The 26294-nt window shown below is 52.5% G+C and overlaps 1 protein-coding gene across 1 annotated transcript in view; it reads left to right on the top strand.

Moving 5' to 3' along the window:
- CUX2 (cut like homeobox 2) overlaps window positions 1-26294 on the top strand; it is a 225430-nt gene that overhangs the window by 177239 nt on the left and 21897 nt on the right. The window contains exons 5-15 of the mRNA XM_080821204.1: window positions 8596-8730; window positions 11701-11824; window positions 13282-13358; window positions 14234-14300; window positions 15734-15782; window positions 19501-19605; window positions 22683-22874; window positions 22976-23034; window positions 23524-23572; window positions 23663-23762; window positions 24884-25558. Of these exons, the coding sequence (XP_080677330.1) occupies window positions 8596-8730; window positions 11701-11824; window positions 13282-13358; window positions 14234-14300; window positions 15734-15782; window positions 19501-19605; window positions 22683-22874; window positions 22976-23034; window positions 23524-23572; window positions 23663-23762; window positions 24884-25558 (1632 nt within the window). The remainder of the gene's footprint in view (window positions 1-8595; window positions 8731-11700; window positions 11825-13281; window positions 13359-14233; window positions 14301-15733; window positions 15783-19500; window positions 19606-22682; window positions 22875-22975; window positions 23035-23523; window positions 23573-23662; window positions 23763-24883; window positions 25559-26294) is intronic.

The following is a 26294-nucleotide window of genomic DNA, read 5'->3' as shown; positions in this document are numbered from 1 at the left end:
TATAACATGATTTGATTGTTTTGATGATTAAATGAGATGTAAATATATGCAAAGTGTCAGACTTATGTGAATGGGGCAAGTATGAGAAAATGTCAGTTCCCTGGAGCTTTTGGCCCAAGACACTGGGTGGAGGTCATATCTACCCCATAACCTAGCTTCCCAGATGTGGGTGCCCCACCTGCTTCAGGATCCATGGTGGCTGGGGTTTTGGAAACAAAGACCAGAAACTAGCGGTTAGAGGGCAAGAGCCTGCTCTGAACCCAACTTCCACCCTTGGCGGCAGCACTCAGACTAGCCTGCAGGGAAGGGAGGTGAGGCTGGCAGCGGAAGTCTCCGGACATTGCCAGTCTCTGTCAGCCCCACATCCTCCTCTCTAAAATGGGTCAGTTGTTGTGAAGATTGAGCTAAGTTGTGTTTCTGGGACAATAACTTGGGCAGGGGGTGGGCAGCTGGTCACAAGGGCCCACCACCCTCTCTTGGTCTGGTGGGGGCTGTTTCTCCTGGTGGTGATTCCTGTGTCTAGATTATTCTCTCTCTCCCCGCTGCTGGCTCCCTCATCTTCTTCAAGGCTCTGTTCAAATGTTACCTCCTTCAAGAAGCTTTCCCTGACCAGCCTGCCTCCATTAGCAGCATTCCGCCCACCAAGCATGTCAGGCCACTCTCTGCCTGGACCCTGCCTTCTTTTTCTTCTCTGTCCCCTTACTGCCATTGGTTTATTTGTCCTTTACCCATCTTTCTCTCTGGAGTGTCAACCCCAGGAAGACAGAAATTCCCTCTTATCTACTGCTCTATCTCTGAGGCCCAGAAACCTCCCTGGCACACAGCAGATGCTCAGAAAATATTTGGCAACTGAACTAATGGTGTCTGGCACGTAGTAGATGCTCAGTAAAAATGTACTGGTGAATAATGACTGCATTAGTGACTATTCACTTCCTATTGCTGTTATAACCAATGACCGCAGACTTAGAAGCTTAGCACAATCCACATTTACTGAGCACCTACTATGTGAAATGCCAGGGCAGGGCCCCAAGGGGAAAGGGAAGACTGAGGAATGAAAGCAAGACGTTCCCCACTTCCCTGTGGCTGTCAGGTTCTCTGAAAGACCTCTTCCAAACATTTTAAAGATCTGTTGTCACTTTTCTCTCTTTCAGTTTGTGTTTGTAAGAGTAGCCAGTGACATTTAGCTGATGGATCAAATAATGCTGTTGGACAAGGGAAAGGGGAAAGCCTTGAATTTGCCAGCCCCCAAGGCTGAGCATTTTACCTCTGTGTGATTTGGCAAATCTTCCTGTCGTCTGGGTGCTAGTCATTTTTTTCCTCCGTAACTCAGCCCCTGGCAGTATAGCTCAGGGCTCCGTGGATTTCTCCCAGATAGGGGAGGTGGGAAGAAATGAGTTTCCCACACATTGTAAAACCTAAGAATTCCCACTATGCACCAGCGGGGAGGAAATAAAGGGTAAAAAATACCCGGGGTAGTAAGAGACCATCATTGCTGTGTACTTTCCAGAGCAGGGACCCTATTCGACCCATGGCCCAGTGCCTCAGTAGATCTGGAGGATAAAAATGCAATAGAGTGAGAACCAGGTCCCGACACTTTCTCTTACACAATGGGCTTGTTCCCTGGATGCCAGGTGACATGGTGCAGCAGGAGAGAAGTAGATTAGACTTGAGTGAGGACTTCCTTCCTGTGGGACTTGGAGTCTTGGCAGCGCCTCAGTCCTGCCTCTCTCGCAGTTGGTATCCAGTCACTTACCACATGTTATGGTTTGAATTATGTGCCCCAGAAAGATACGTGGATGTCCTAACCTCTGGTACTCTCTTTCATTTTTTTTTTTTAGGATTTTATTTGTTTATGGTACCCTCTTTTAGAAAGAGGGTCTTTGCAGATATAATCAACTTAGGAAGAGGTCATCAGGTAGACCCTAATTCAGTATTCTGGGGTCCTTATAAGAAGAGGAGAGAGACACACAGAGGAGAAAGTCTTGTGATAACAGAGCCAAGACCAAGAAACAATGGCCAAGGAACGCCAAAGATTGATAGTAATACCAGGAGCGGGGACGAAGGTGTGGAGCACTCGGGGAGAGCAGACTTTGGACCTGTGTCCTCCAGACCATTTTCTGGGGCTGCCTACCAAATTATCACAAAATAGGTTGTTGGAAAACATGGGAATTTATTCTCTTGGTTCTGGAGCCTGGAAGTCCAAAAATCAAGGTGTTGGCAGGGTCAGTCGGTTCCTTCTGGAGTCGCTGAGGGAGAACCAGTTCCAGTCCCCTGTCCTACCTCTGGTGGTGGCCGGCCATCCTTGATGGCAGATGCATCACTTGAGTCTCTGCCTCTGTCTTCGCGGGGACTTCTCTGTGTGTCTCTCTGTGCTGTTTTCTCTTTTTAAAAGGACACCAGTCATTAGTCAACCCCAATCCAATTGACCTCACCTTAACTTGATTCCTTCTGCAAAGACCCTGTTTCTAAATAAGGTGAAGTTCTGAAGTTCTGGATGGACATGAATTTCAGGGAACACTACTCAACCTAGTACACCACACCCCATCAGTTCTTCCTGTCTACGTCTTGAATCTGCGCACTCTCTCCATCCACTTCTGCCTCCTCCCTGATTGCGGCATCGCTGCTTGGACGGTCCTGGTAGCCTCCCCTCGGGCTCCCTCTACAGCTCGTCTCTCACACAGCTGCTCAGACGAGCCTTTGAAAAAGGCGAAATAGAATGTGTCACTCACTCCCCACTGCCCTTAGGGTAAACCCCATCCCTCCCCATAGCACCTGACTGGGATGACAGTCACACACAGACAAGAGCTCAACAAATTCATGCTGAGCAAAGCCTGTACGTGGACCCCTAGGTCCCCCTGTGAGCTCTGCCCACTCCAGACTCCTCCCTGGAAAGTGCCAGCGCCACATCACGGGTTTCACATCCATAGACTCTGGATTCTAGCAGCAGCTCTGCAGGAGAGGCCCCGTGGCTGCCCCCATTTTACAGATGGGGAAACTAAGAGTCCAAGAGGAGAAAAAGTAGTCACATGTTGGCTTTGGTCCTGTGGAAGCAGGCAGATGCCAGAACAGCGTTAGATAGGCAAGAGGTTTATTACGGGGGCAGGGGGGACGCTGTGTAGGATGAAGGAGAGGGAGAGGAGGAGGTGCCGAGAGCCTTTAGATGGCAATGTGGTCCGAACCTGGGGGTGAGGGGAAGAAGCTTGGCGGGAAGACCCTCGGACTGCAGTGCAGCTCTGGGCAGGTCTCGGCTGGGCTGACAGGCAGCGCCAAAGAAGATGTACCAGTTTGCTCAGGCTGCTCTGACCAGACCACAGACCAGGTGGCCTAAGCAACAGACATTTATTTCTCACAGTTCTGGAGGTTGAAAGTCCAAGATCAAGGTGCCAGCAGGCTGGTTTCTGGTGAGAGCTCTCCTCCCGGCTTGCAGGTGGCTGCCTTTGCTGTCTTCACAGGGCCTGTCCTCTGTGCACGTGCAGAGAGAGTTCTGGTGTCTTCCTGTTCATATAAGGGCACTGGTCCTATAGGATTCGAGGCCCTTTTCTCCAGATACTACATGGATTTGGAGAGACACAGTTCAGTTCATGATACAAGGGTTGCCCGTCCCAGCATCATCAGGAACAGCCCCACTCTGCACCCCCTGTCATGCCTGGTTGGGCTGGGAGCAGCCCCGGGCAGGCGTGGCCTGAGCTGACACTGCAGTAGATCAGAAGAGTGTCCATGGCTGCCACAAGTCTTCATAATAAGCGGAAAGGCAATACTCACTCAGAGTCTGCTGGGTGCCAGGCACCATTACAGGGCTCGGCATCTCGTGGGAGACCTGCACAGCCCATACACAGTAGGTCTGCTGTCCCCATTTTATCACTGGGGAAACTGAGACACACAAAACCTAAGCGGCTATCTCTGGAGATGTCACAGCAGGAAACACTCTCCGTGTCCCAGCCTGGCCCCCTCCCCATTTGTCTCAGGGTGGCTTGGGAATTCACAACATTCGTACCTCTTGGGTCAGGCTAGCCTGTGAAGGTGTCTAATACAAACTTTCTGCCACACATCCCAGCTCTACGGGATAGCCCCACAGCCAAAAGCACTCACTTTGACAGGACCCCACCCCTATCTGATTGACATCCAGGGTTAATATACTTGTAATAGGAATTTGAGTGGAGAACCCAGAGAGGTCTGGTGCTCTGTCTGAGGCCGCACAGCAAGCCGATGGCAAGGCCAAGAACAGAACCATCAGTCTAATGGGCTGGCCTAATAGTAAAAAATCCCCATGCCCTGCCTCAAGGCAGCTTGGCCTACTGCAAAGAATCACCTGGCACCCTGAGTTCAAGTCCCACCTCTGCCACTTCTGAGCTAGGTGACCTTGAGCGCACGACATCTCTTCTCTGGGCCTTCATTTTCTTATCCAGAAAATGGGGGATAACATCTTCCTTACTGGGCCTCACCTTGGGGACATAACTTCACCCTACTGCTTATGCCTCAGTTCTCCCATCTGTAAAATGGGAACACAACAGTACATACCTTTTAGTGCTGTGGTGAAGATCATAGGAATTGTAATTCGTGTCACATGCTTTGGTTGTTATATTTCGGTCACAGTCTGACTTTGGCTGAGTCATCAGAATACCCCCCTGCCACTTTCTCCCTCAAATCGGGGAACTAGGAAGGAAGTGTGGGAAGAAGAGGCCCAAGAGCCTGTCTCAGTCCTGCCACCAACTCACTGGTGGACTTCAGGAAAGTCACAGGACCCCACTTTTCCCCTCTGTGCATTGGGGAACCTTTTGGTCCCTCCCCAATATGACTTTCCACGCTGGAATTTTTGGGCCCCAGAGTAGATTCAAAGCAGGATTATTGGGTTCTGGATCTCCTGGGTACTGATGAGAATATATGAGGCCATCCCTGGTCCTGAGACTCCACAGAGCATCACCAAGCGGACAGCTGGCCTCCAGATCACCTCAAGACCCGGCTTGCTGCCTCCCCTCACATAATAGCAGCCTTAGCACCCTTCCTGAGCCCAGCTGGGCACCTAGCACTGTGCAGATCTCCGTTTTCTCTCATCCAGACATCATAACCACACCCTACACACATGGCCCCATTTTAAAGATGAGAAAATGGAGGCTCTGAGAAGTTAATTAACTGTCCAGCGTTATTAGCCAGTTTGGAGCCAGACCTGGCACCAGCAGCCCTTGGAACATATTGCCTCTGTTGATATCTTTGTTTATCTTCCCAGTAACAATTCTTAGGAATTAGGAGCCGTTGTAGTTCTCCCACTGTATTAGGGGGGAAATGAGGTTTCATGGCTCTTTGGGAGGAGGATTTGGATCCAGAGCTGGGCTTCAGCTTCTGTGAGCTTAACCACTATGTTCTACCCTGTACCAGCAAATGAAGGTGAAAAACAGGAGCCTTAGAATCGCTGAACCTCTATTAAGCAGGGATCCGGCCGACCCTGCTCCTCCAGCCTCTCCAGGGGCCCGCCTGAGGGCAGCTCCCCCTGGACAGAGTGCACAAGGCAGCAAGGAGTGGCCCACAGGGCCTCCAAGCAGAGTGAAGGAGTGATCAATCCCTGATCCCTGGACATGGGGTGGATGATACCCTTTATCACCCAAGTGTAATCATTTGGCTTAGACGGGCTCGTGGCCAGCCAGCCCCCAAGCCATGAGCTCGATCTTTTCCACCTCCTTGGAACCAGAGTGAGCCCTCTGTGGCCCGCTCAGAGCTGCACCCTCCCGTGTTTATCTAACTTCCCTGACCCTGGCAAGTGCTCGTGGCCTTTCTCTTCTTTCTGAAAAACCAGGACACAATAGGAAGCGTTTCCTTGAACTTATTAAAAAATCCAGACTTGTAAATTAATTTGTCCGTGTTGTACAAAGGCAGTGCAGATGGACTCATTAGCATGCACACAACAAATAATTATAGATGAATTTTTAGCTGGCCTGCCTAATGCGCTTGCTGGGTTAATTATGTCAATGTATAATTACATCAGCCCGGGGAGACATAATGGCATACCCCGCTGAGCAGGCCCTGCCTAATGACGGGGCGTGGGGGGAGTGCTGACAGGGGAAAGACGGCAGCGTTCTCGCGCACCTGCTTACCTCGGCACAAACGCCCATTGTCAGAGCCTCCCGCCACCTAAACAGACAGACAAGAGGAGAGGGATAAAACACAGAGGCAACCTTGTTCCAGCCGGACCTGAAGGCTCCTGTGTGCAGGCACTGCCCCATTTCTTCCCTCAGCAGATGTTTGTTGGGTCAGATCGTGTGTTGGACTTCATTCACCCACCAGGGGTCCAGTGGGGAGTGAAAACAGACGCAGTCCCAGCCCTGCCTTGTGGAGTTGGCAGTCCAGTGGGTGTTAATTAGGTAGACTTGCAAATCAGTGAAAATTGTAAGTACAGTGAGTGCTCTAAAGGAAAGGTGCGGGGAGCTGGGAGAGCTCAGGTGGAAGAATGACTGGTCAAGGCAGGCTTCCTGGAAGAAGTGGCATTTGAGTTGCAATATGGAAGGTGATTAAGCATTAACTAGCTGAAAGAGGTTAAAGGAGAAGGCAGGGTGTTCCTGGCAGTGGCTCTTGCCCAGACAAAGGCTCCGGGGTAGGAAGGTGCATTTGAGGAACTAAGAGAAAGCCAGTGTGACTGGAGCTCGGAAAGGCAGGAATAGCCAAGACTTCTGTTTGTTCCAAGGTGACCAAATGCCAGGCACTGTGTTGAAATCGTTGTGTACGTGGATCCTCATCCCAGCCCTGTGAGGTCGGTGCTTTTATGGAGAGGCACAGAGAGGTAGACTTGTTTGCAATCCTGAAAAGCAAGTATAGATTAGACCAGGAACCAGGATCCACGCTCGTAATGCCTCTGCCCCCAGCAGAGAGCAGTCACCAAGTGGATGGTGGCAGGAGGCTCCAGGAAAGGGACCAGCAAGAAAGAGGGCTCTGGTGCATTTGAAAGTACTGTGGACCAGACGCAGGCCCCTTGGTCTGGAGCAAGGAGGCCCTGGCTTTCCTGGGCCCCCATGAAGACCCACCTGGACTGCTTGGGTGGAAATGTCCACACCTCCGGGACAGGAAGCCTTTGTGGCATCTGAGAAAGAGACCCAGACTTCAACCTCACCTCCACCCTTCAGCAAGTCACCTGGCTTCTCTGAGCTGGTTTCCTCATCTGTGAAAATGAGTTGAATCCACGCCAGCCTGCAGGGGATGCTGGGAGCATCAGGGGAACGCATTCCCGTGAACAGCTTTGTAACCTAGAAGAGGCCACACCAAGCTCTGGCATTATCCAGGTGTTCTTAGTACCTGCCCACGGTGGGCAGCTGGGGAAAGTCACCTGAAGAACTGCTGGGGTCTAGATCTGAAGGAAGAGGAAGTACCTACTAGATGGGGGGTGGGGGAATGACAGAATTCCATACAGAAGGACCTACGGATGCCTTATGGTTTTGTTGTTGTTGTTGTTTTAGATTTTATTTATTTATTTGACAGACAGAGATCACAAGTAGGCATAGAGGCAGGCAGAGAGAGAGGAAGGGAAGCAGGCTCCCTGCCAAGCAGAGAGCCCGATACGGGACTCGATCCCAGGACCCTGAGACCATGACCTGAGCCGAAGGCAGACGCTTAAGCAACTGAGCCACCCAGTTGCCCCAAGTATGGTCAATTAAATAATGGGTTCTGTAGGGGTGAAAAGCTGAACATAAGACACCTTCCAACTTCTCAATAGCTAAAAGATGTGGGGCACCTGGGTGGCTCAGTGGTTAAAGCCTCTGCCTTCGGCTCAGGTCATGATCCCAGGGTCTGGGATTGAGCCCCACATCAAGCTCCTTTGCTCAGTGGGGAATCTCCTTCCCCCTCTCCTTCTCCCTCGCCTCTTCCCCTGCTTATGTGCGCTCTCTCTCAAATATTTTCTTAAAAGATAGAACTTGCATGTAACAAATGATGGTGTGTTGGTCCAGGCCCATTGACAAGCACCCCCAAGGATTAGATAAAGAGCTAGATAGATAGTATTGAGGAAATGCAGGGGAAGGAAAATAGGGAGTGAGGTAGAGGAGGCCTCAGAGGAGGGAAGGCAGGGACCTGGGTGGAAGCATCCAGATGGTTTGGTCTTGGCCATCTGTACAGCGCTGGGCAGGCCTTGGAGGAGTCGTTGGTCGTCAGCGCAGTCCTGTATCCCTCAGGAGTCTGTCCCCCGCCCCACCCCCAGCTACCTGCAGGCCAGGGGAAGGCTGGTTGTAGGAGTGGGGTCCTTGTGTACTGACACCTCCCGGGGTTGGCATGCAAGGCACAGTCTCACGGCCACCACAGATGGCACCGTAGAATCCAGAAAATGCAGTTATTGTGACAATTATTATTATTACTATTCCCAGGTGGGCAAGACACCCACACCCATGGGGCTGGCACGCGCTCCCCTGAGCATGTACCTGAAAAAGGCTACTCCTTCGCAGAGCAGAAATTCCACATTGCTCTCCTAAGCCATCGGAGCAACTCCAGAAGGCTCTTGTGGATGGTGCCCTCCACCCCCTGAAGGGGAACCCACCAGGCCCTGTGGCCTCAGCCTGGGCAGCCCTCTGCCCTCAGGGCTTCCCCCAACCCAATCCTGGGCTCTTCTCTCTGTGTATGCAGACCCCGTGCCTGTGTTTGAAGCGACACGCAGCCTAGACGACAGACTGCAGTCCCCCAGCTTCGACTCCACTGGGCAGCCGCGGCGAGACCTCCACACTTCGTGGAAGAGGCACCCCGAGCTCCTGGGCCCCAAAGGTACTGATAAGGCCTTCATGGGATGTCCCTAATAAACAAATGGGCTGTGGATCTTCAGCAGCCTGGCTTGGCCGTCTTTGGAGGGATGGGGGTGGGGACGCCTAGGAGCTCGGCTTTCTCATTTTCCATGTAGGGTGCGTTATGGTACACCACTGCTGAAACAACCCAATCCCAAATCGCAGAAGCGTAATATATTTAAAGGGTGGGAGGTTGGAGGGGACACTCCATGTGGTCACTCACACCCAAGCTGTGGTGATCCTGCCGTCTTCAACACATGACATCCAGAGTCACAGTGACTGTTACAGCCTGCCAATGGGAAGAGAAAAACTGCAGAGGATCATACCGAGGTTTATGAGTCCAGGCTCAGAAGTGGCACACAGCACTCCCAGCCACATCCCGGTGACCCAAACTCTGTCATGGGGCCCTCCCCAGCCGCAGGGGAGCCGGGAAGGGCAGTCTGACTGTGTGCCCCACAGGGGAGGGAAACGGGATGTGGGGAACACAGCCCTGTCCCGGCATCGAGCGAGGCAAGTCAAGAAACTGGGAGAGCTAAAAATAGAGTTCAGATATACATATATGATGATTAAAAATGTTTAAAAGCAAGAGAGTGATGAACAGAAGCAAGCATGGTGGTTACCCATGGCAGGTGAAGGAGGAGGTCTCTGGGGAGGAGCAAATTCACACGTGAAAGCTCTTGGTCTTGGGTGTTGGTTGAGCTTCAAGCCAGGCACTGTCATAGGCACCAGCAACATAGCTGGGAGCAAATCAGACCCAAATCCCTGCCCTCGTGGCTCCAACCCTCTAGAATGTAAGGGTGACTGTCAACTAATAAATGTTAAATATACAGTACTTCTGGTATAAGAAAGGCTTTGGGGGACAAATGAAGCAGAGAGGAGGGGACGAGACTAAGGAATAAGTGAGGAGAATTTGCCTCAAAGTTCAGCAAGTTTACTTTTTTTTTTTTTGGTAAAGGGCCAGAGAGTACCTATACTTCAGGCTTTGCAGACCACATATTTTCTGTCACAACTACTCAACTGTGTGGACAAAAAGCCATAGAACTTGGGTAAATGAGTGGGTGTGACTGTGTTCCAATAAAACTTTATAGGCAAAACAGGAGGTGGGCCAGATTTGGCCCAAGGGCTGTCATCGCAGACCCCTGGTCTACCTCCTGGAGTCATGGAGATCATGAGCTGAGGACCGCCAAGTCAGTCTGACTGCTCCAGCGCACTCCCCATTTCACAGCCCCCTCCCTTCCTTCCAGTGCCTAGTGAGCACCTACTGTATGCCTGGTCCTTGGCAGAGTCCTCTGGGGAAGATTAATGGTGACTAAAATACAGCACTTTGCCGGCTCTGTTCCTGTACCCAGAATGCTCTTCCAGCCTCCCTGACAAACCAGCTCATACAGCGATGGCTCTGTGCGGCCTCTGAGGTCGCTTTAGGGTTTGAATTTCCCTCTATCAGAATAATGACGCTTGTGGGAATTGCCTCTTGAGAGCATTTGCTCTGTGCCATGTGCCTTTCACACAGACAGGTTTCCCACTGTCTCCTCCTGTCAACTTTCTGAGGTGTCACTGGCCCCATTTGACAAACGGGGGAACAGTCTCAGAGGCAGCAAGCAGTCAAGCAGGGATTCAAACCAAGGGCTCTTGACCTTGGCCCTGGGCTGTGTTTCTCCGTGAAAACACTTGTTGCTGTGCCTCACGATGGTCAAACCCCATTTGTTCGCTGCTGTGTCCTCAGCCCCTGGAATGTTCCGTGTGTGTGTGTGTGTGTGTGTGTGAACAAGCCAGGGCCTGAAAACTGTCAGGCCCTCAAGAGACCCACTCTGCGAACTGCCCAGCTCTGCACTCACCAGAGGAGACTAACATCCAGGACAGAGCTTAAAGGAGTCAGTCGGACTCAAGGCCAGAAGCCCAGATTTTGGGATTCTTGAGACACCCTTGATGGCCGGTCCCTATGTACCCTTTCTCCCCATGACAAATTGAGTGCCCGGGGCACACACACTGATTCCCTGAAGGAGCCTCCACGGGCCTGCAAAGCGAGAGCTGATGTGGGCCCTGTGCAGGCGTACCCGCAGGTGCGGTGAACTGTGACTAAGCCTCTGAGTGTGCGCCGTTGGCTGTGGGGAGGGGAAGTTAAGCCCACAGCTACCCCACGGCCCAGCACTTTCACTCCTAGGTGTCTACTCCAGAGAACTGAGAACAGGTGCTCAAACACATGTACACACATGTTCGCAATAGCCCTAATCACAGCCACCGAAGGTGGAAACAAGCCAGATATCTATCGGCAGATGAATGGGAAAACAAAATGTGGCCTGTCCATGAAATGGAATATTAGTGAACCATAAAAATGAGTGATGGTCTGGTCTATGCTACAACCTGGATGAACCTCAAAAACATTTTGTTAAGTAAAAGAAGCCAGGCGCGAAAGGACATATATTATGTGTGATTCCGGTGATAGGAAATATCCAGGATATGCAAGTCCCCAGAGACAGAAAGCAGATTGGTGATTGCCAAGGGTTGGGGGAGAGGAAAAGGAGTGACTGCTTAGTGGGGACGGGCTTCCTTTTGATGACATCCTGGAATTAGTGCTAACAGTTGCACAATACTGTGAATGTACTAAATGTCACTGAATTGTATACTTTTATGTATATTTTACCATGACCCTTAAAAAAGTAAGAAGGCCGATGAGGCAGGAACAGGTCCAAGAGGGTAAAGGAAGCCTCTGGGCATGCTGGCTGAGGCTGGCTGAGGCTGGCACACTGGAACTTGACATTCATTCACACACGCCCCCCAGGGCAACAACCCAGCTGACCATGGTGATGGCAGGTCTCTCCAGCTGCACTCTCTCCATCACCCGAGTTTGGAAAACTAAGTCCCAGCCCTCCCAGTCCCTCCGATTTGCCGAACACAGCTCTGGCTGCCGTGCCACTTCCAGCGATGGGTGGTTTTCCCTCTTTTTTCCCTCCAGAGCAGAGAGAGGGGACGTCTCCGGCGGGGCCCACGCTGACTGAGGGGAGCCGCCTCCCGGGCATTCCCAGCAAAGCCCTCCTGACAGAAACTTTGCTGCAGAGAAATGAGGCGGAGAAACAAAAGTGAGTGGGGAGGAGCAGGTGGGAGGTGGGACCGTCAGGGAACCCAGATGTAGGTTGGAGGTGGAGATGCAGGCCTGCCCCATTTCAGCAGCTCAACAGCCAGCCCTGGGCAGCTCACATCACCTCTCTGAGCTTCAGTTTCCCCAGCCGGAAAGTGGGGCTAATGGTGGTGTATTAGTCAGGATTCCCCAGAGGAGGAAAGAAAAAAAAGAAGCATTTTCTATTTTAATTAAGACATGTGTTTTAAAGACTTAGTTCACGCTGGTGGGACTGACCAGTCTGAATCGGTAGAGCCAGCCAGCAGGCTAGAAACTGTCAGGCAGGAGTCAGTGCTACAATCTTGAGAAGAATTTCTTCTTCCTTAGTTTTAGTCTTAAGCTCTGCAACTGATTAGACAAGGCCCACCCACATTATTGAGATTATTCTCCTTTACTTAATGTCAGCTGACTGTAGATGTTAACCCAAACTACAGAATACCTTCACAGCAACCCCAAGATTAGTGTGTAGTGTGCCAAGCACTGTTCTAGGGACACAGCAGTGAACAAAGGGACAAACCTCCTACTCTCCTAGAGTTTACTTTCTCATGAGGAAGACACAAATAAACCAGATAAATAAATGGTCTGCTACATGATGATAAGGGTTGTGAAGGAAAATAAAGGGGGGGGAGGGGATGAGATTGAAGCCGAAGTTTTAAATAGGGTATGAGGGAAGGCCTCACTGAGGAGGTGAGCAAAGCCCTAAGAAGGTGAGGGAGGGGAACTTGCAGATATATAGGGGAAGGGTGTTACAGACAGAGGGGACAGCCAGTGCAAAGGCCTGGAGGTAGAAACATGCCTGGTGCATTTGACCAGCAAGGAGGTGGTGTGATTGGAGGAGAGAGGGGAAGGGACAGGATATAGGACCAGAGGTAAAGGGGCTCCTTCCCTAGAGTCTTTGAGCCAGACAACATAAGGCCCAGGCTTTGTATAAACCCTCCCCCGTTCCAGCTGGGGCTCCTCTGTCTCTGCTGAGACACGTGCATCACACCAAAACTCTAGGCTGCAGTGGGCTGGGTGACTATCCCAAACAACTGACCCAGAAACGGGAAAAAATACCTCCCTGGGGACAGGAATAGTAAGTAATGTTACTGAGGGAGCCCTGGGAACCAGCATCACGCTGAAGATTTTCACAGCACCCATGGAGGCAAAGCCCAGCAGGAACCTTATTTTACAGATGAGGAAACCGATGCCCGGAGAGACAAAGTCACTAACAAATACAGGTCCACACAGTTAGCAAAAAGCAAGGCAGCCAAGTGCCCGAAGGTCATGTTTAAGGACCCAGTAACAAGGCAGTGGTACAGATTACAGAGAGCAGGTGAGAGGAGTAGGAAGCCAGGAGGGCCGACTCGGGGACCCAGGCAAGGCCCATGCACATGGGCGTGTGCAGAGCCAGTGTGAGCAGGCCTGGTCTCTCCGCAGGGGCCTTCAAGAAGTACAAATCACTTTGGCAGCCAGACTGGGGGAGGCAGAGGAAAAGATCAAAGTCCTACATTCAGGTATGTATCTGGCACACATTCCCTGGCCCCATGCAGCTCCCCAGCCCAGTCAGACCAGGAGGGGGAGTGGGAGGGGACAGTCAGTGACACTATGAACTCAGGTTCAGGTATTCTGGAATCAGGAAGGCAAGGGGGGAGTTTGAGGAGGAAGGGTATAGTTCAGCATGACCCAGTGGGGGTTTGAGCCCAGTCTCCAGAGGCCACATTGCTGTGGAGAGAGGGTTTGAGAAATAGAATTAAATCAGCAGTAACACGGTGCCTGCAGGGGCCAGACACACAACCAAGCCAGCCAGGTTAGGGAAGGCACTAGGGCAGGGTGGGGTCTGGGCAAACTGGACCACTTGAGCCTTGGCTAAAGAGATGGCCACTGTGAGCACCAGCCAGGCATGGCCATATGACCCAGGGTCGCCAAGCCTTCAATTTTCTTGGAGAAATCAGAAATCTGGAATTTTATAAGAAATTTCTCATTTATTATAATATACACATATCTGTTGACTTCATTGCTCCTCTCTGTCCCCCTCACTTGCCAGTCTGGACCTTGGGGTAGGTAAGCTCATGGACGGATGGCCCCACCCAGGTCCTGAAGTGACCTAAGGGTGTGGGACAGCTTATACCCAAGGCCATGGGACAGAAGACCCCTACCACTTGCATGGGTCCTCTAAGCTCCATAGACTCCTAGAGGGTCATCCTGTCCACCCTCCAACCAGCTTGAAGCCCCTCCATGGGCAGGAAACTCTACCTGTCACTGGTTCTAACCAAAAGAAAGGTCTTCCCTTACTACCTTGAACCTCATTCTGCCTTCTGAGCCCTGCAGAAGGAATGGGCTCCTGGGGGAAGAGGGGGGTGCTTCACCCTGGCTCTTTAATTTTTCCCAGCGTTAAAGGCCACACAGACAGAGCTGCTGGAACTGCGGCGAAAATATGATGAGGAGGCAGCATCCAAGTAAGTGAAAACCCTGCTGAGGCATGTCTTCTCACTCTGGCCCTCCCAGACATCCCTCCTCCCTCATATCCTACCAGATATGTCTCTTCCCTCTGACCTTCCCAAATATGCCTCCACCCTCAGGCCCTCTCAAATATTCCTTCCTGACTCCTCCCTCAAACTTATTGCCTGAAACACTTATTTCATTAAGCACCCAGGGCTCCTCAGCCCCATAGGCACACAGCTGTTCACTGGTCATTTGCTGTGCCATTCATGTGCCAGACTATAAATGATATTCTGGGTCGTGGCTGAGCAGGTTTGCTGGGTGGGGGCCTTCACCTTACCCCAAATTCCTAGAACTGTCTCCACCACAACTCCACAGTCCAACCCTCAGGGGCTGAGTGTCATTCACTTAAATTACTCTGGACTCAACATGGCTTTAAGACATCATTTATTTAAAAAAAAAAAAAAGACATCATTTATTCCACAGACACTTATTAAACACCTACTGTTTACCCAGTGCTGTGCTGGGTCCCTGGAAGAAACGTTAGAACATGGTGCTGTCCTCAGTTGAGGAGAAGAGACAGACAATAACTGATAATGTACAGAGATAAATTCATTCCTTCACAGATACTATTGAGCACTTACTGTATGCTTGGCACTGTTCTGGGTGCCTGGTGAATGCTAAGAAAGGAAGAACCAAGAGCAGCAAGAGAGAATCACAGGGAGGGTAGGGTGCTATTATCCAGCGTAGTTACGGAGGGCTTCCCTGAGGAGATGACCTTCAGAATGAGAAGGAGATAGCCATGTGGAGAATGCCAGGTCAGGTGCTCTGGGCAGGGGGGAACAGCTTACACGAAAGAAGGCCCTGAACATACCTAAAGCATGCGCACAGCTTCTAGTCACCAAATGCTCCCCGCAGGCCTCCTGTGCCCCCCCCAACCCCATGCTCAGCAGAGGGGTGACCGAGGTGGATACGGCCTGTCCTGGCCCCCTTAGTGCTGGGACCCTGGGGGCTGGGTGGGGGGCAGCAAATAAACAAATGACCACCGCGGGGATAGTTGAGGGAGGCCTCGTAGGAGGACACTTTGGAGCTGGCTTTTAAAGCTCAGGATCCTGTCCTCTTGAGGAAGGGCATTCCAGGTAGAAGGGACATAGCAGGGACAAAGGCTGGGAGGCGTAGCTCTGTGTGCAGCTAAAGAGAACAGACCCCTGGGGTGCGGCAGGCCAGGCTGCCCAGAAGGGGTGTTGTGCTGAAGCCCCCGTCCCATTTCCAGACATACTGGGTTCTTTAGTGCCCAGCCCCATTTCTCTCTGGTAGGAAGGGTAGAGGGCAGCCTCCTTAACCTCCCGTTGCGGGCCTTTAGTTTCAGGCAGGGGCTGGGGTTATCGGGGTAGGCAGGGGCCCGGGGGCTGCCAGAAGCCCTTCTCAGGATCTTCTCTTTCTGTCTCAGGGCAGATGAAGTCGGCCTGATCATGACCAACTTGGAGAAAGCTAATCAGGTGAGAAGATGTATGCTAGCACTCATTCTGCCCAGGGTTGGGGGCTTGGGCTGGGGGGGAGGGAATGAACCCAGTTGATATTTGTTGGTATCATTGCCGTGTGCCATGCTGAGTGCTAGGGCCAGGAGGTGCCCGGACCCTGAGCTCCCAGAGGGAGGAGGAAGTGATGCTGATGGGACACTCAGAAATAGGGTGACCAGGAAGCAGCAGTCAGGGAGGGACGCCTGACTCAAGGGTCAGAGAAGACATCATGGAGAAAGGGCGTGATGCTGAGATCTGATGAACAAACTGAAAACGAATGCCCGGATGGCATTCCAGGCCAGGGAACAGCCTGGGCAAAGGCCAGGAGGCCACCTAGAGAGAACAGCAGTGCCTTCCCTGGTGGCTGTACAGGAGGCCTCTCCAACAGGAGGAAGGAGGCAGAGCAGTGACTGGTGAGCCTAGTGTGCAGGCCTAACTGGACATGGGTCTCTCCCAAGCAGACTGAGTGAGGAACCATATTCCACAGAGCCTGTGGTGGTGACAGGGGACAAGCCCCTGCTGCTGCTTCCCCTCCCTCCCCACCACCAGGTCTCCTACAGCCTCCTCCCTTGATCCCAGCCCCACCAGCCAAGCACTGGGCAGGCCCCAAACTTCATTGGGTTCCCCATCTTCTAGTCCCAGCCCAGGTCCTCGAAAGTCTACGAGCCTCTGCGAGTCCCCGTTTACACATGTGTAAATGGAGTCCCGCACCCTGCCGCCTTCTGGCCTCAGACCTGTTGCCGTCTGGTGGGCAAAGCTGGCAGGAGCCTGAATGGAGGTGAAGTGTGGCCATGGTCTCCGCTCTGGAGTCTCTACCCACACCCGGCTCCCTGCAAACCCAGCAGCCAGGGTCATGGCCAAGCAGTGTGACAGCAGGTGGGTCACACTGGTCACAAGTGGGTCATTGCCCTGGGGAGCACACTTTGCAGCCCAGGAGCCGTTCTCTGGAGGAAGGGCATTCTGGGCAGAAGGCACCGCAGGAGCAAAGGCCCAGAGGCAGGGCTGTGCCGGCACAAGGGCAGGGCCCTCCCACCTGGAGAGGAAACATGGAAAGGGGTAGCATTTTCGGGGTAATTTTTTGAATACATAATCCATTTACAGAGTTCAAAACTCAAAAAGGTTCATACTTGGGGAACTCCCATCTCCTTCCCCAATCTGGCTTGCCAGTTCCCCTCCCTTTGGCAGCCTCTCTTGTTTCTAGGGTCTCCTTGTAGAGCTCCATTCACAAGCTCATGACTATACGGATTTTTACCCCTTTTAAAAGCAAAAACTATAACATACTGTACCCACCCTCCTGAACCTTCTTTTTTCCACGTGTGTATCTTAGAACTCGTTCCGTGTCTGTATAGAAATAGTTTATTCATGGCCATTGGTATTGCCCTACGGGGGGGCCGTACCGCCATGTAACCCGGGGTTGGGGGGGGGGGGCTTTCCGTGAAGGGGCAGGGAGGAACTATGCCCAGCTCTGTGGGTCTCTGTCACAGCTAATCCGCTTTCCCGTACATGAAAGCATAGACCGTATGCGAGTGAATGGATGTGGCTGGGTTCCAGAAGAAATTTGTACACAAACCAGGCATCCGGCCGCAGTTTGCCCGCCCGTGGTCTAACCAGTCCCCAACTGGTGAAGACCATGATATTTCCAGCCGTGTACCATCATCATCAGTCCCACAGGGAACACCCTGGCACAGACACTATTTTAGACCTACATGAGCCAATAAATAGGATAAATTCTGAGAAGTGGAATTACTGGGCAGAGGATCTGTGCATTTTTATTCGACAGATGTGACCAAACTGTCCAGTTTACCCTCCCTGCAGCCAGTGAAGAGAGGGCCTATTTCCCTGCAGCCTCCCTAGTACCGTGTGTCACCCAACTTTTGGATCTTTGCCAGTTTAATAGGCTTGAGGAGAGAGATCTTCGAGCAGTTTGAACAGGAAACAATTTTTTTAATGTTCATCTTCTCTGAGTATAAAAGTAAAACCTCGTTATAGAAAGTATGGAGAAGAAAATAAATGTCATCGTATGAGGGTTTCTTTAATCTGTGTTAAGATTATCCAAAATGAGGGGGCGCCTGGGTGGCTCAGTCGTTAAGCGTCTGCCTTCGGCTCAGGTCATGATCCCAGGGTCCTGGGATCGAGCCCCACATCGGGCTCCCTGCTCCGCAGGAAGCCTGCTTCTCCCTCTCCCTCTACTGCTCCCCCTGCTTGTGTTCCCTCTCTCGCCATGTCTGTCTGTCAAATAAATAAATAAAATCTTTAAAAAAAAAAAAAGATTATCCAAAATGTGAACAAGAGGATTCTGGAGCAGAGCAGATCAGCGTTACTATTTACATAGTAAATAGTAGTTACTGTTATTACTATTTACATAGTAATAACCTGGCCAGTTTGCCCCAGCTGTTTCCCCTGGGGGTGACAATCAGTCATCATCCTGCATGCACCAGATTTCTTACTGGGGACAAGGAACCCCCAGATGTGAATCGGGTGGTTATATAGGAGAGGGAACTTTTTGAGAGGGAGAAAACTAGCTCCCTAGTGTCATGACGGACAGAAGGGCAAGGATCCTAGGTTTTTAGCATGTGGAATGCAAATATTTCTCTCCATGGGGGAGATAAGACTCGTAACTTTCTAGTAGCTATAAACCCAGCTTTCCAACCCAGGGGATGTGTCCATGGCCGGGGTCTCCTCCCGCTTTGAAATGTGAACACATACCTTCAGAGAGGAACATCTGCCGTTCTCACCAGCGGATGTCAGAAACTGACTTCTGGGCTTGTCATTTAGCCCCATCCTGTTTTAGTCAGATTTGTTCGGGAAGCCCCGACTGTGCAGAAACATCAAAGTATTTCTTTATACCCGCACACCCAAAACCGTTCCCGAAACAAAACTGACTTGAGCCATTTCTGGAACGAGGCAGGATACTAGTAAGTGAACAAATCAATTAAAAAAAAATTAACCCCCCCAAAATTAATTAATTAATTAACAAAATGTGAACATGGATGTGTGTGGGTCTCCATATGTGTATGGTAGGCGTGGCATCTTGATTGCCAAGATCAGCGTGAAAGTTAACTATAGTCGTTATGACCTGCCTCACCAGCTGAGGATAAAAATACAGTCACAGCTTTTTTCGTAACGTTAACCAACTATTGATACCTAAGATACCTAATGAGTTGTAATTTACCAGATCACTTACTGTGCAAAACAACTCTATGAGGTAGTTCTTTTTAACATCCCCATTTTATAAATAGGAAAACTGAGGCTGGACAGATGAAATCTCCTGCCCAAGGTCACACAACGAGGGAATGACAAAGTACAAATTTCTCTCAAAAGCCACAAGACTACATTGTGAACATTTGGAGGCTTCCTTCCAGGCTTTTTTCTTAGAAATTTTTGAGGAGTTAAGTTCCACCATAGACCGAGTTTGGTAAGCCGGCATCCCAATTTAGATGTATTTCATTGCCCCCATTTCACAAGAGGAAAACTGAGACCCAGGGAGAGGAAGCGACTTGCCCAGGGGCCTGCCGCAGCTCATGGGCTGGGAAACGCTCTGCAGACACTCCATCCAGGTGGCACTAGGTGGCCTGGGAACTGGAGACAAACACCAGCCCTGCCTGCGCTGTGCAGGGCGATGGCAGAAGGCTAGGGTGGGATCCAGTGTGACCCTGCTCCCCTCTTAACCACGTTCGCCTCCACTCTCCTCCCCCAGCGAGCTGAGGCTGCCCAGCGGGAGGTAGAAAGTCTTCGGGAACAACTCGCCTCGGTCAACAGCTCTATCCGCCTGGCCTGCTGCTCCCCCCAGGGACCCAGTGGGGTAAGGATGGTGGGGGAGCCAGAGGGAAAGGTTGGAAAAAGTCATGTTGGTGAGTATGAATATGTGGATGACATTTTGTGGATCAGTCATGTACCTCTGTGTGAAATTAGGCACATGAAAGTGTGTGGATACAGTGGGCATAGCATCTTGATAAGGTCAGTGTATAGTTAACTATAATTACTATGACTTGCTTCACCAGCTGAAGGTCAAAATACAGCCACAGCTCTTTGCAAGCTCAAGCTTCCATGTGTGATTAATAGGAAGTGCAGCATCTTCCTTTGGAGGCTCTCCTTTACCCCAAATTGTCCAAGAATGCCAGCAACTTACTCAGGCCAAAGAGGACTATTTCCATGGCCTGATGCCTGGCAAGACGGGGTGGGAGGGTAAGTTTGAGCTCTAGAGCAGCGGTGCAGTTCTGGTAGCTACCACCAGGTGTCGCCACTGACCCCCCTGGTTCTCAAGTCCTACCAAACCGCAGTAGGACCGCTTAACCAAGATCTGAGGTAAACAGTCCTATCAGCTGTTGGGTCCCAAAACATGCCAGCGTGATTCCAGTGGGCTTTCCCAAACAGCCACATGCTACAAAGCACCAGTCTTTAGTCATCAAGCCTGAGGTTCCTGTGTTAAGCCAGCTTAGCACACCTTTCTCTTTCCTCATGGTTGGGGCCGCCGGGGGTCCTGGGGTCAGAGGGACTTCCGTCAGAGTCACCCCAACCGACCCCTCTGTCCTGTGTTAAGAGTATTCATCGCGGAGCACCTGGCTGTCAGTAGAGCATGCAACTTGATCTCACAGTCATGAGTTCAAGCCCCACATTGGGTGTGGAGCCTACTTTAAAAAAAAAAAAAAAAAAAGTCGCCATTGCTCCTCTCCCAGGAAGCCTTGGGTTCCTTATGTCAGCTGGTCCACCTTCTTTCCAGAGCTCTGCATACCAAGGGATTCGATTCCCGACTCCTTACATGACGACAGGCCTGCTCCAGGGTGATTTGCTGCCTCACCACACACACCTGAAGTGGCCAGCATACGTTTCACTCCACCAGGCTCCCTGAAACACTGACCACTGTGCCCGTATCGGTCTTTCTGTTTCAGTGTCGGACTATGTCTCCCCTGACGTGTGTTACCATGAATGTGTATATCTGTTTGTGGCCTTTGGGCAGATAACTGTATCCTTAATCTAACTCTGCCTCAGTTTCCTCACCTGAAAAGTAAGACCTACCTTATAGGGCTGTTGAGAGGATTACATGTAAGGTAACTAAAATGGTTCTTGGCTTATAGTCTGAGGTGGTTTTGCCCACATCGCATGTGATCTCTCAGCACACACATGACTCTGTGTGTCACGGCGACCTGTCCGTGTGCACATATCTCTTTGGTGCCCAGGTATTTCTGTGTGTCTGCGTGTCAGCACGAGTACTCCAGCAGGTACATGTATCAGGGTGTGCTGTGTGTATGTCTGTGTCCCAGGGGGCAGTGTGTGTAGACGTCAGTGTGCCTGGATATCTGCACAACACAACGAGCGAGCGCGAGAGAGACCAAGAGCAAGAGGGCTCCTGGGGTCGCCTTAGACGGAATTTACCGATGGTTCTTAATTAACCCCCGTGGAACCCAGCAAATGCCTGTGCTAATCAGCCACGGGAAATTTTGCTGGTTTGGGGGGTAAGTTTTTCTGAGCACCACAGTGGTGCTCGATGCTAATTAATTTAATGTGTTAATGGCATCCGCTTCCTGTTTTAATTGGCATTTATCTCCCTGGAAGAATAGCCGGTATTGGTAGTGGTAGGCTGTGTTTTCTGCTCCATTTTGTTTTTTGTAAGGCTTCTTAGATTCATTTGCAACTGCTTAGGACAAGCCTGACTTCAGGTCCTCTCCAACATCAACTTCTTCTTCATCCAGGACAAAGGGACCATTTCCTAAAACCTGGAGAAGCCATGGGGCTTGGGGCTACGGGCAAATTAGGAAGAGAAAGGAACCACCGCTCACATGGCCTGTGGCTGCGGGGTCTCAGGTCTGATCCTGAGGGGTCTGCCTGGAATGAGTGGAAACGCCTCCCTGGGATAGGACCTGTGCCTAATTTAGAAACCTAAACCTTGATCTTGATGTTCTCTCTGCTGGGAACACCCAGTCCCCACCTTTTCCTCACCAGACTACTTCCCTTTTTTTTGTCCTTTCATAACAGAGGCTTTATTGAAATATAATATGTATAAGGACACATGTGCATATCCTAAGTGTACAGCATGTTGAATTTTTCAGAGATGGCATAACCCGCATCCAGATCAGCAGGTAGAATGTCCCCAGCCCTCAGAATGCCCCCCTCGGGTCCCCATCCAGGACCTACTCCCCAAAGGAGCCACTCTCCTGACTCTTAACCACACAGCTGGGTTTTACCTGCTTTTGTATCTGATCAGAGTCGGATCCCGCACTCACGCTTTGCTGTCTGGCTCCTTTCCCTTCGTATTCTGAGAGCCTGGTCCGTGCTGTGTTAGTAGTTGTGGACTATCCATTTTCAGAGCTGTAGCGTGCTCCATGGTGTGGGTGTGCCACAACCCGATCCTCCCTTCTCTCACTGGAGGGCATCTGGCGGCCAGAGGAGGGTTTCCCGCTTGGGGCTGTCACAGAGAGGGCTGCTATGACTATTAGCTTGGTGTTCGCATATGTGCCTTGTGCATGGTTCCTGCTTCCCCCCCACATATGCACCAGGCAGAAGTGCACATATCCACCCTTAGTGGACGCTGCCAAGCAGTTTTCCAAGTCACTGACTTGTTCTTGAACTTCTTCCCAGTTTAGACACATCTGCCTCCAGAAAACATTCCCTACCCACTCTGCCCCTGCGCCCCAGTTTGAATACTAGAGGGAAGGCATCTGGGCTGGTAGAACTGGCCTGAGTAGAGGCTCAGAGACAGGAGGAGAAAAGCCAGAGCCTGGAAGGAGGGGCTGAGTCACTCTGGGGAGCACAGCACCAGGGGTGGGGGAGGATGCCATGGATGGATTTCCCCTTTTGTCTGGGACTCAGGGGTGGGGAAGCCAGCCCTCCGGCGCCCTGCCCCACACCTCTTAGCCCCTCAAAGCCCCACTTTGTCTTCAGGATAAGGTGAACTTCGCGCTGTGCTCAGGCCCCCGGCTTGAAGCCGCGCTAGCCTCCAAGGATCGGGAGATCCTGCGGCTGCTGAAGGACGTGCAGCACCTCCAGAACTCTCTGCAGGAACTGGAGGAGACCTCGGCCAACCAGATCGCGGACCTGGAGCGGCAGCTCACGGCTAAGTCCGAGGCCATAGAAGTAGGTCTTGGGAGAGGAGGTGTGCAGACAGGAGATGGGCGGGGCGTCCCCAGACAGAAGGACGTGGGCCAGCCTGAATCCATCCTTGCTTTCTCCTCTAGAAGCTGGAAGAGAAGCTCCAGGCGCAGTCTGACTATGAAGAAATTAAAACAGAGCTGAGGTACCATGGGGAGCGGGGCCCCACCACCTCCAGCCCTCTTCCTTGGTGAGGAGGGGCCCTGGACATAGTTCATGATCTTCCTTCCTCCCACCACACCCGACTTGGTGATACCCCTGTCTCTCCCCCAGGGCAGCCTGGGTCTCAGAATTTAACCACACTTGGTTCTTTGCCCTCCAGAGCCACCTATACGGGAACCTGCAAGGCGGCTCGTGGCCCGTGTGGGAACTGGCGGAATGGTGCTTGCACTGGATGAGCTCAGGCCGGCCCTCGGGGTTGGTTAGGGCAGCACCCCTCCAGCTATCACTGGAGACGGCTCACAGCCTGCTACCTAAGCCCGTGGTTGACCCGGGTGCAGTGTTCCGTGGGGTCCCCGGGGTGGGGCCGTTGTTCTCAGTCAGGGAAGAGGAGCTAGAGGAAGTACCTCTCAGACCTCCCCCTCAAGCCCCACGAACTTGACTGGCCTCGGACCCTCTGCACTTTCTCTGGCAGCATCCTGAAAGCCATGAAGCTGGCCTCCAGCACCTGCAGCCTCCCGCAGGTGAGCTTCCCGCCACTGTCCCCGCAGTGCAGGCTGCCCTCGAGCCTTCTGCCACCCGTGCCCTCTCAGCCCGGCTTCTTGTCTCCTCAGGGCATGGCCAAGCCCGAAGACTCATTGCTCATGGCAAAGGAGGCCTTCTTCCCCACGCAGAAATTCCTTCTGGAAAAGCCCGGTCTTCTGGCCAGCCCTGGTAGGGGAGACGGGATGCTCTTGGGGCCGAGGGACTGTGATGGGGGCTGTCCGTGGGCCTCTGGCTTTCTCTGGGCCCCCACACCACTGCCTCCTGTGTGGGCAGGAGAGGGATGGAGGAAAGGGCAGCTACTGTGAGGTGGTGCTGAGCTGGGGGTTCCCTGGGTGAAGCCAGTTGGCAGTGCCCCGCCCCCGAGTGTCCACACACACCTACCCCACACAGCTCACTCAGGCCCTCCCAAGAACCCTCCACAAAAGGCTCCATTCATCCCCGAGTCTTGATGAGCGGCAGGAAGAGGTCACAGGGCACGAGGAGGGCATTCCCATTGTAACCCCCGCAGACACTGCTCTCTCCCCAAATCACCTTCGCTGCTCAGGCCTTCTCCCCACGCAGTGGCTCCATGACCTTACAGCTCTGTGACCCCTGCCAAGACTCTCTGTGCTGCCTCTGTTTCCTCATCTGTGAAATGGGGGCAATAACAGATCTACTCTGTGGGTGCTATTCACATGGGTAATGCAAGCACGTAGGACGTGTAGGAAGAGGAGGGCTGCAAGGTGGGCGGGGGCCAGGAGTGCGCATCCTGCAGCGGTGGGCATTGGTCCCAACGCACCACCCGGGGGCCAGGAGCTGGCCCGGAACAAGTGCTCAGTGCATGTTAATGCAGGAGGGAAGGGTCCCCAGGACTGGCATGTGGGCCAGACCTGCACAGATGGGGATTTGAGGGTCAGAAAAGGAGCTCTTGGTACTGCTGGACGCCCAAAGCACTTCTCTCCCCTTCCCCGCCTGCCCTCTCCTCCCATCTCCTCTCCCTGAATTGCTCTCTCATGTATGTGTCTCTCTACCTCCCACTTTCTGTCTCTTTGTCCCTTTGTCTCTTTCTGCCTCTCATTCTGTTTCTGCCTCTGTCTGTGTCTCCCTGGTTTCTTGTTTGCCTGGTGTATGCCTGGTTTCTTGTTTCTCTCTGCCTCTCTGTTTCCCTGTGTCCATTTCTCTGGTATCTTTCTCACTCTCTGTCACTCTCGATATTTCTCTCCCTGTCTCTCCCCCGCCCATCACTGTCTGCTGCTTTCTCTCTATCTCTCCTTTCTTCCTCCATCTGTCTGTCTCTCTCGACGTCATAGAAGAGGACCCTTCGGAGGACGATTCCATCAAGGACTCTCTGGGCACGGAGCAGTCCTACCCATCCCCTCCGCAGCTCCCGCCTCCACCAGGGCCCGAAGACCCCCTATCCCCCAGCCCTGGGCAGCCCCTGCTGGGTCCTGGCCTGGGCCCCGATGGCCCAAGGACTTTCTCACTGTCCCCCTTCCCCAGCTTGGCCTCTGGGGACAGACTGGCAGGGGACGCACTGCTATCCAAGCACATGATGCCCCCGGCCACCTTCAAGGGGGAGGCAGGCAGCCTGCTGGTGTTCCCCCCGGCCTTCTACGGCGCCAAGCCCCCCACGGCCCCTGCCACCCCCGCTCCTGGCCCCGAGCCACCTGGGGCCCCCGAGCCAGTGGACGGGGGTGGGAGCAGCGTGGCAGGGGCAGGGGCCGGAGCCGAGGAGGAGCAGCTGGACACGGCGGAGATCGCGTTCCAGGTGAAGGAGCAGCTGCTCAAACACAACATCGGGCAGCGGGTGTTCGGCCACTATGTGCTGGGGCTGTCACAGGGCTCGGTCAGCGAGATCCTGGCCCGGCCCAAGCCCTGGCGCAAGCTCACGGTGAAGGGCAAGGAGCCCTTCATCAAGATGAAGCAGTTCCTGTCAGATGAGCAGAACGTGCTGGCTCTGAGGACCATCCAGGTGCGGCAGCGAGGTGAGGGCCCGTCCCAAGGCACAGGGACCGAGGACATAGGCTCTGGGCTCGGACCCAGACTCTGCCACCTCCCAGCTGTGTCACCCGGGGCAAGTGACTTTACCACTCTGTGCCTCAGTTTCCCCTTCTGTAGAACAAGGAAATATATCCTCTCTCCCTTCTTCCTGGGGCCCATGACTACCCCTTGCTCCCCACTTGGCCCTAGTGGGACAACTCAGGCTGATCATGGTGGGAGAAGGCTGGGCCAGGGGCTGCCCTGGCAGGTAGGTACTTCCTGAGGACCTCCAAGCCTCAGCTCACCCACCCATGAAATGGCCCGGGTTCCTGCCAATCTTGCCAGACTTGACTTTTAGGGTATCCCATGTGAATGGCCCAAGGTTTGACCTCCCAAACACACCTGAGTTTGAGTTCCAGCTCTGCCATTCACGCACTAGGTGACCTGGGACAGCTGACTTTAGTTTCTGTGCCTCAGTTTCCCCATCCATCCCCATCTGTCAGGCACCTCTGAGGGTTAAACAAGTAGAAATCATTCAGCACGCCCTCAAAACCTAGTACCTGCTTGAAAACTGTTAGCTGTGGTGGCGATCGTTGTTGTCACCATTATGATTGGTATTATTATTATTAGTTCAAGCCAAAATCATTTGTAGATCCAGTCACACAGACTGGCTAAGTGGTGGTCTTGCCACACACACTCGAGGTCTGGCCCTCCCTCTCCCAGCCCTGGCCCTGGAGCCCC

This window comes from Martes martes, assembly GCF_963455335.1.
Source record: "Martes martes genome assembly, chromosome: 13".
Classification (NCBI taxonomy): Eukaryota; Metazoa; Chordata; class Mammalia; order Carnivora; family Mustelidae; genus Martes; species Martes martes.
The sequence above is the reverse complement of the archived record's forward strand: the minus strand, read 5'-3'. Positions and strand labels throughout refer to the sequence as shown.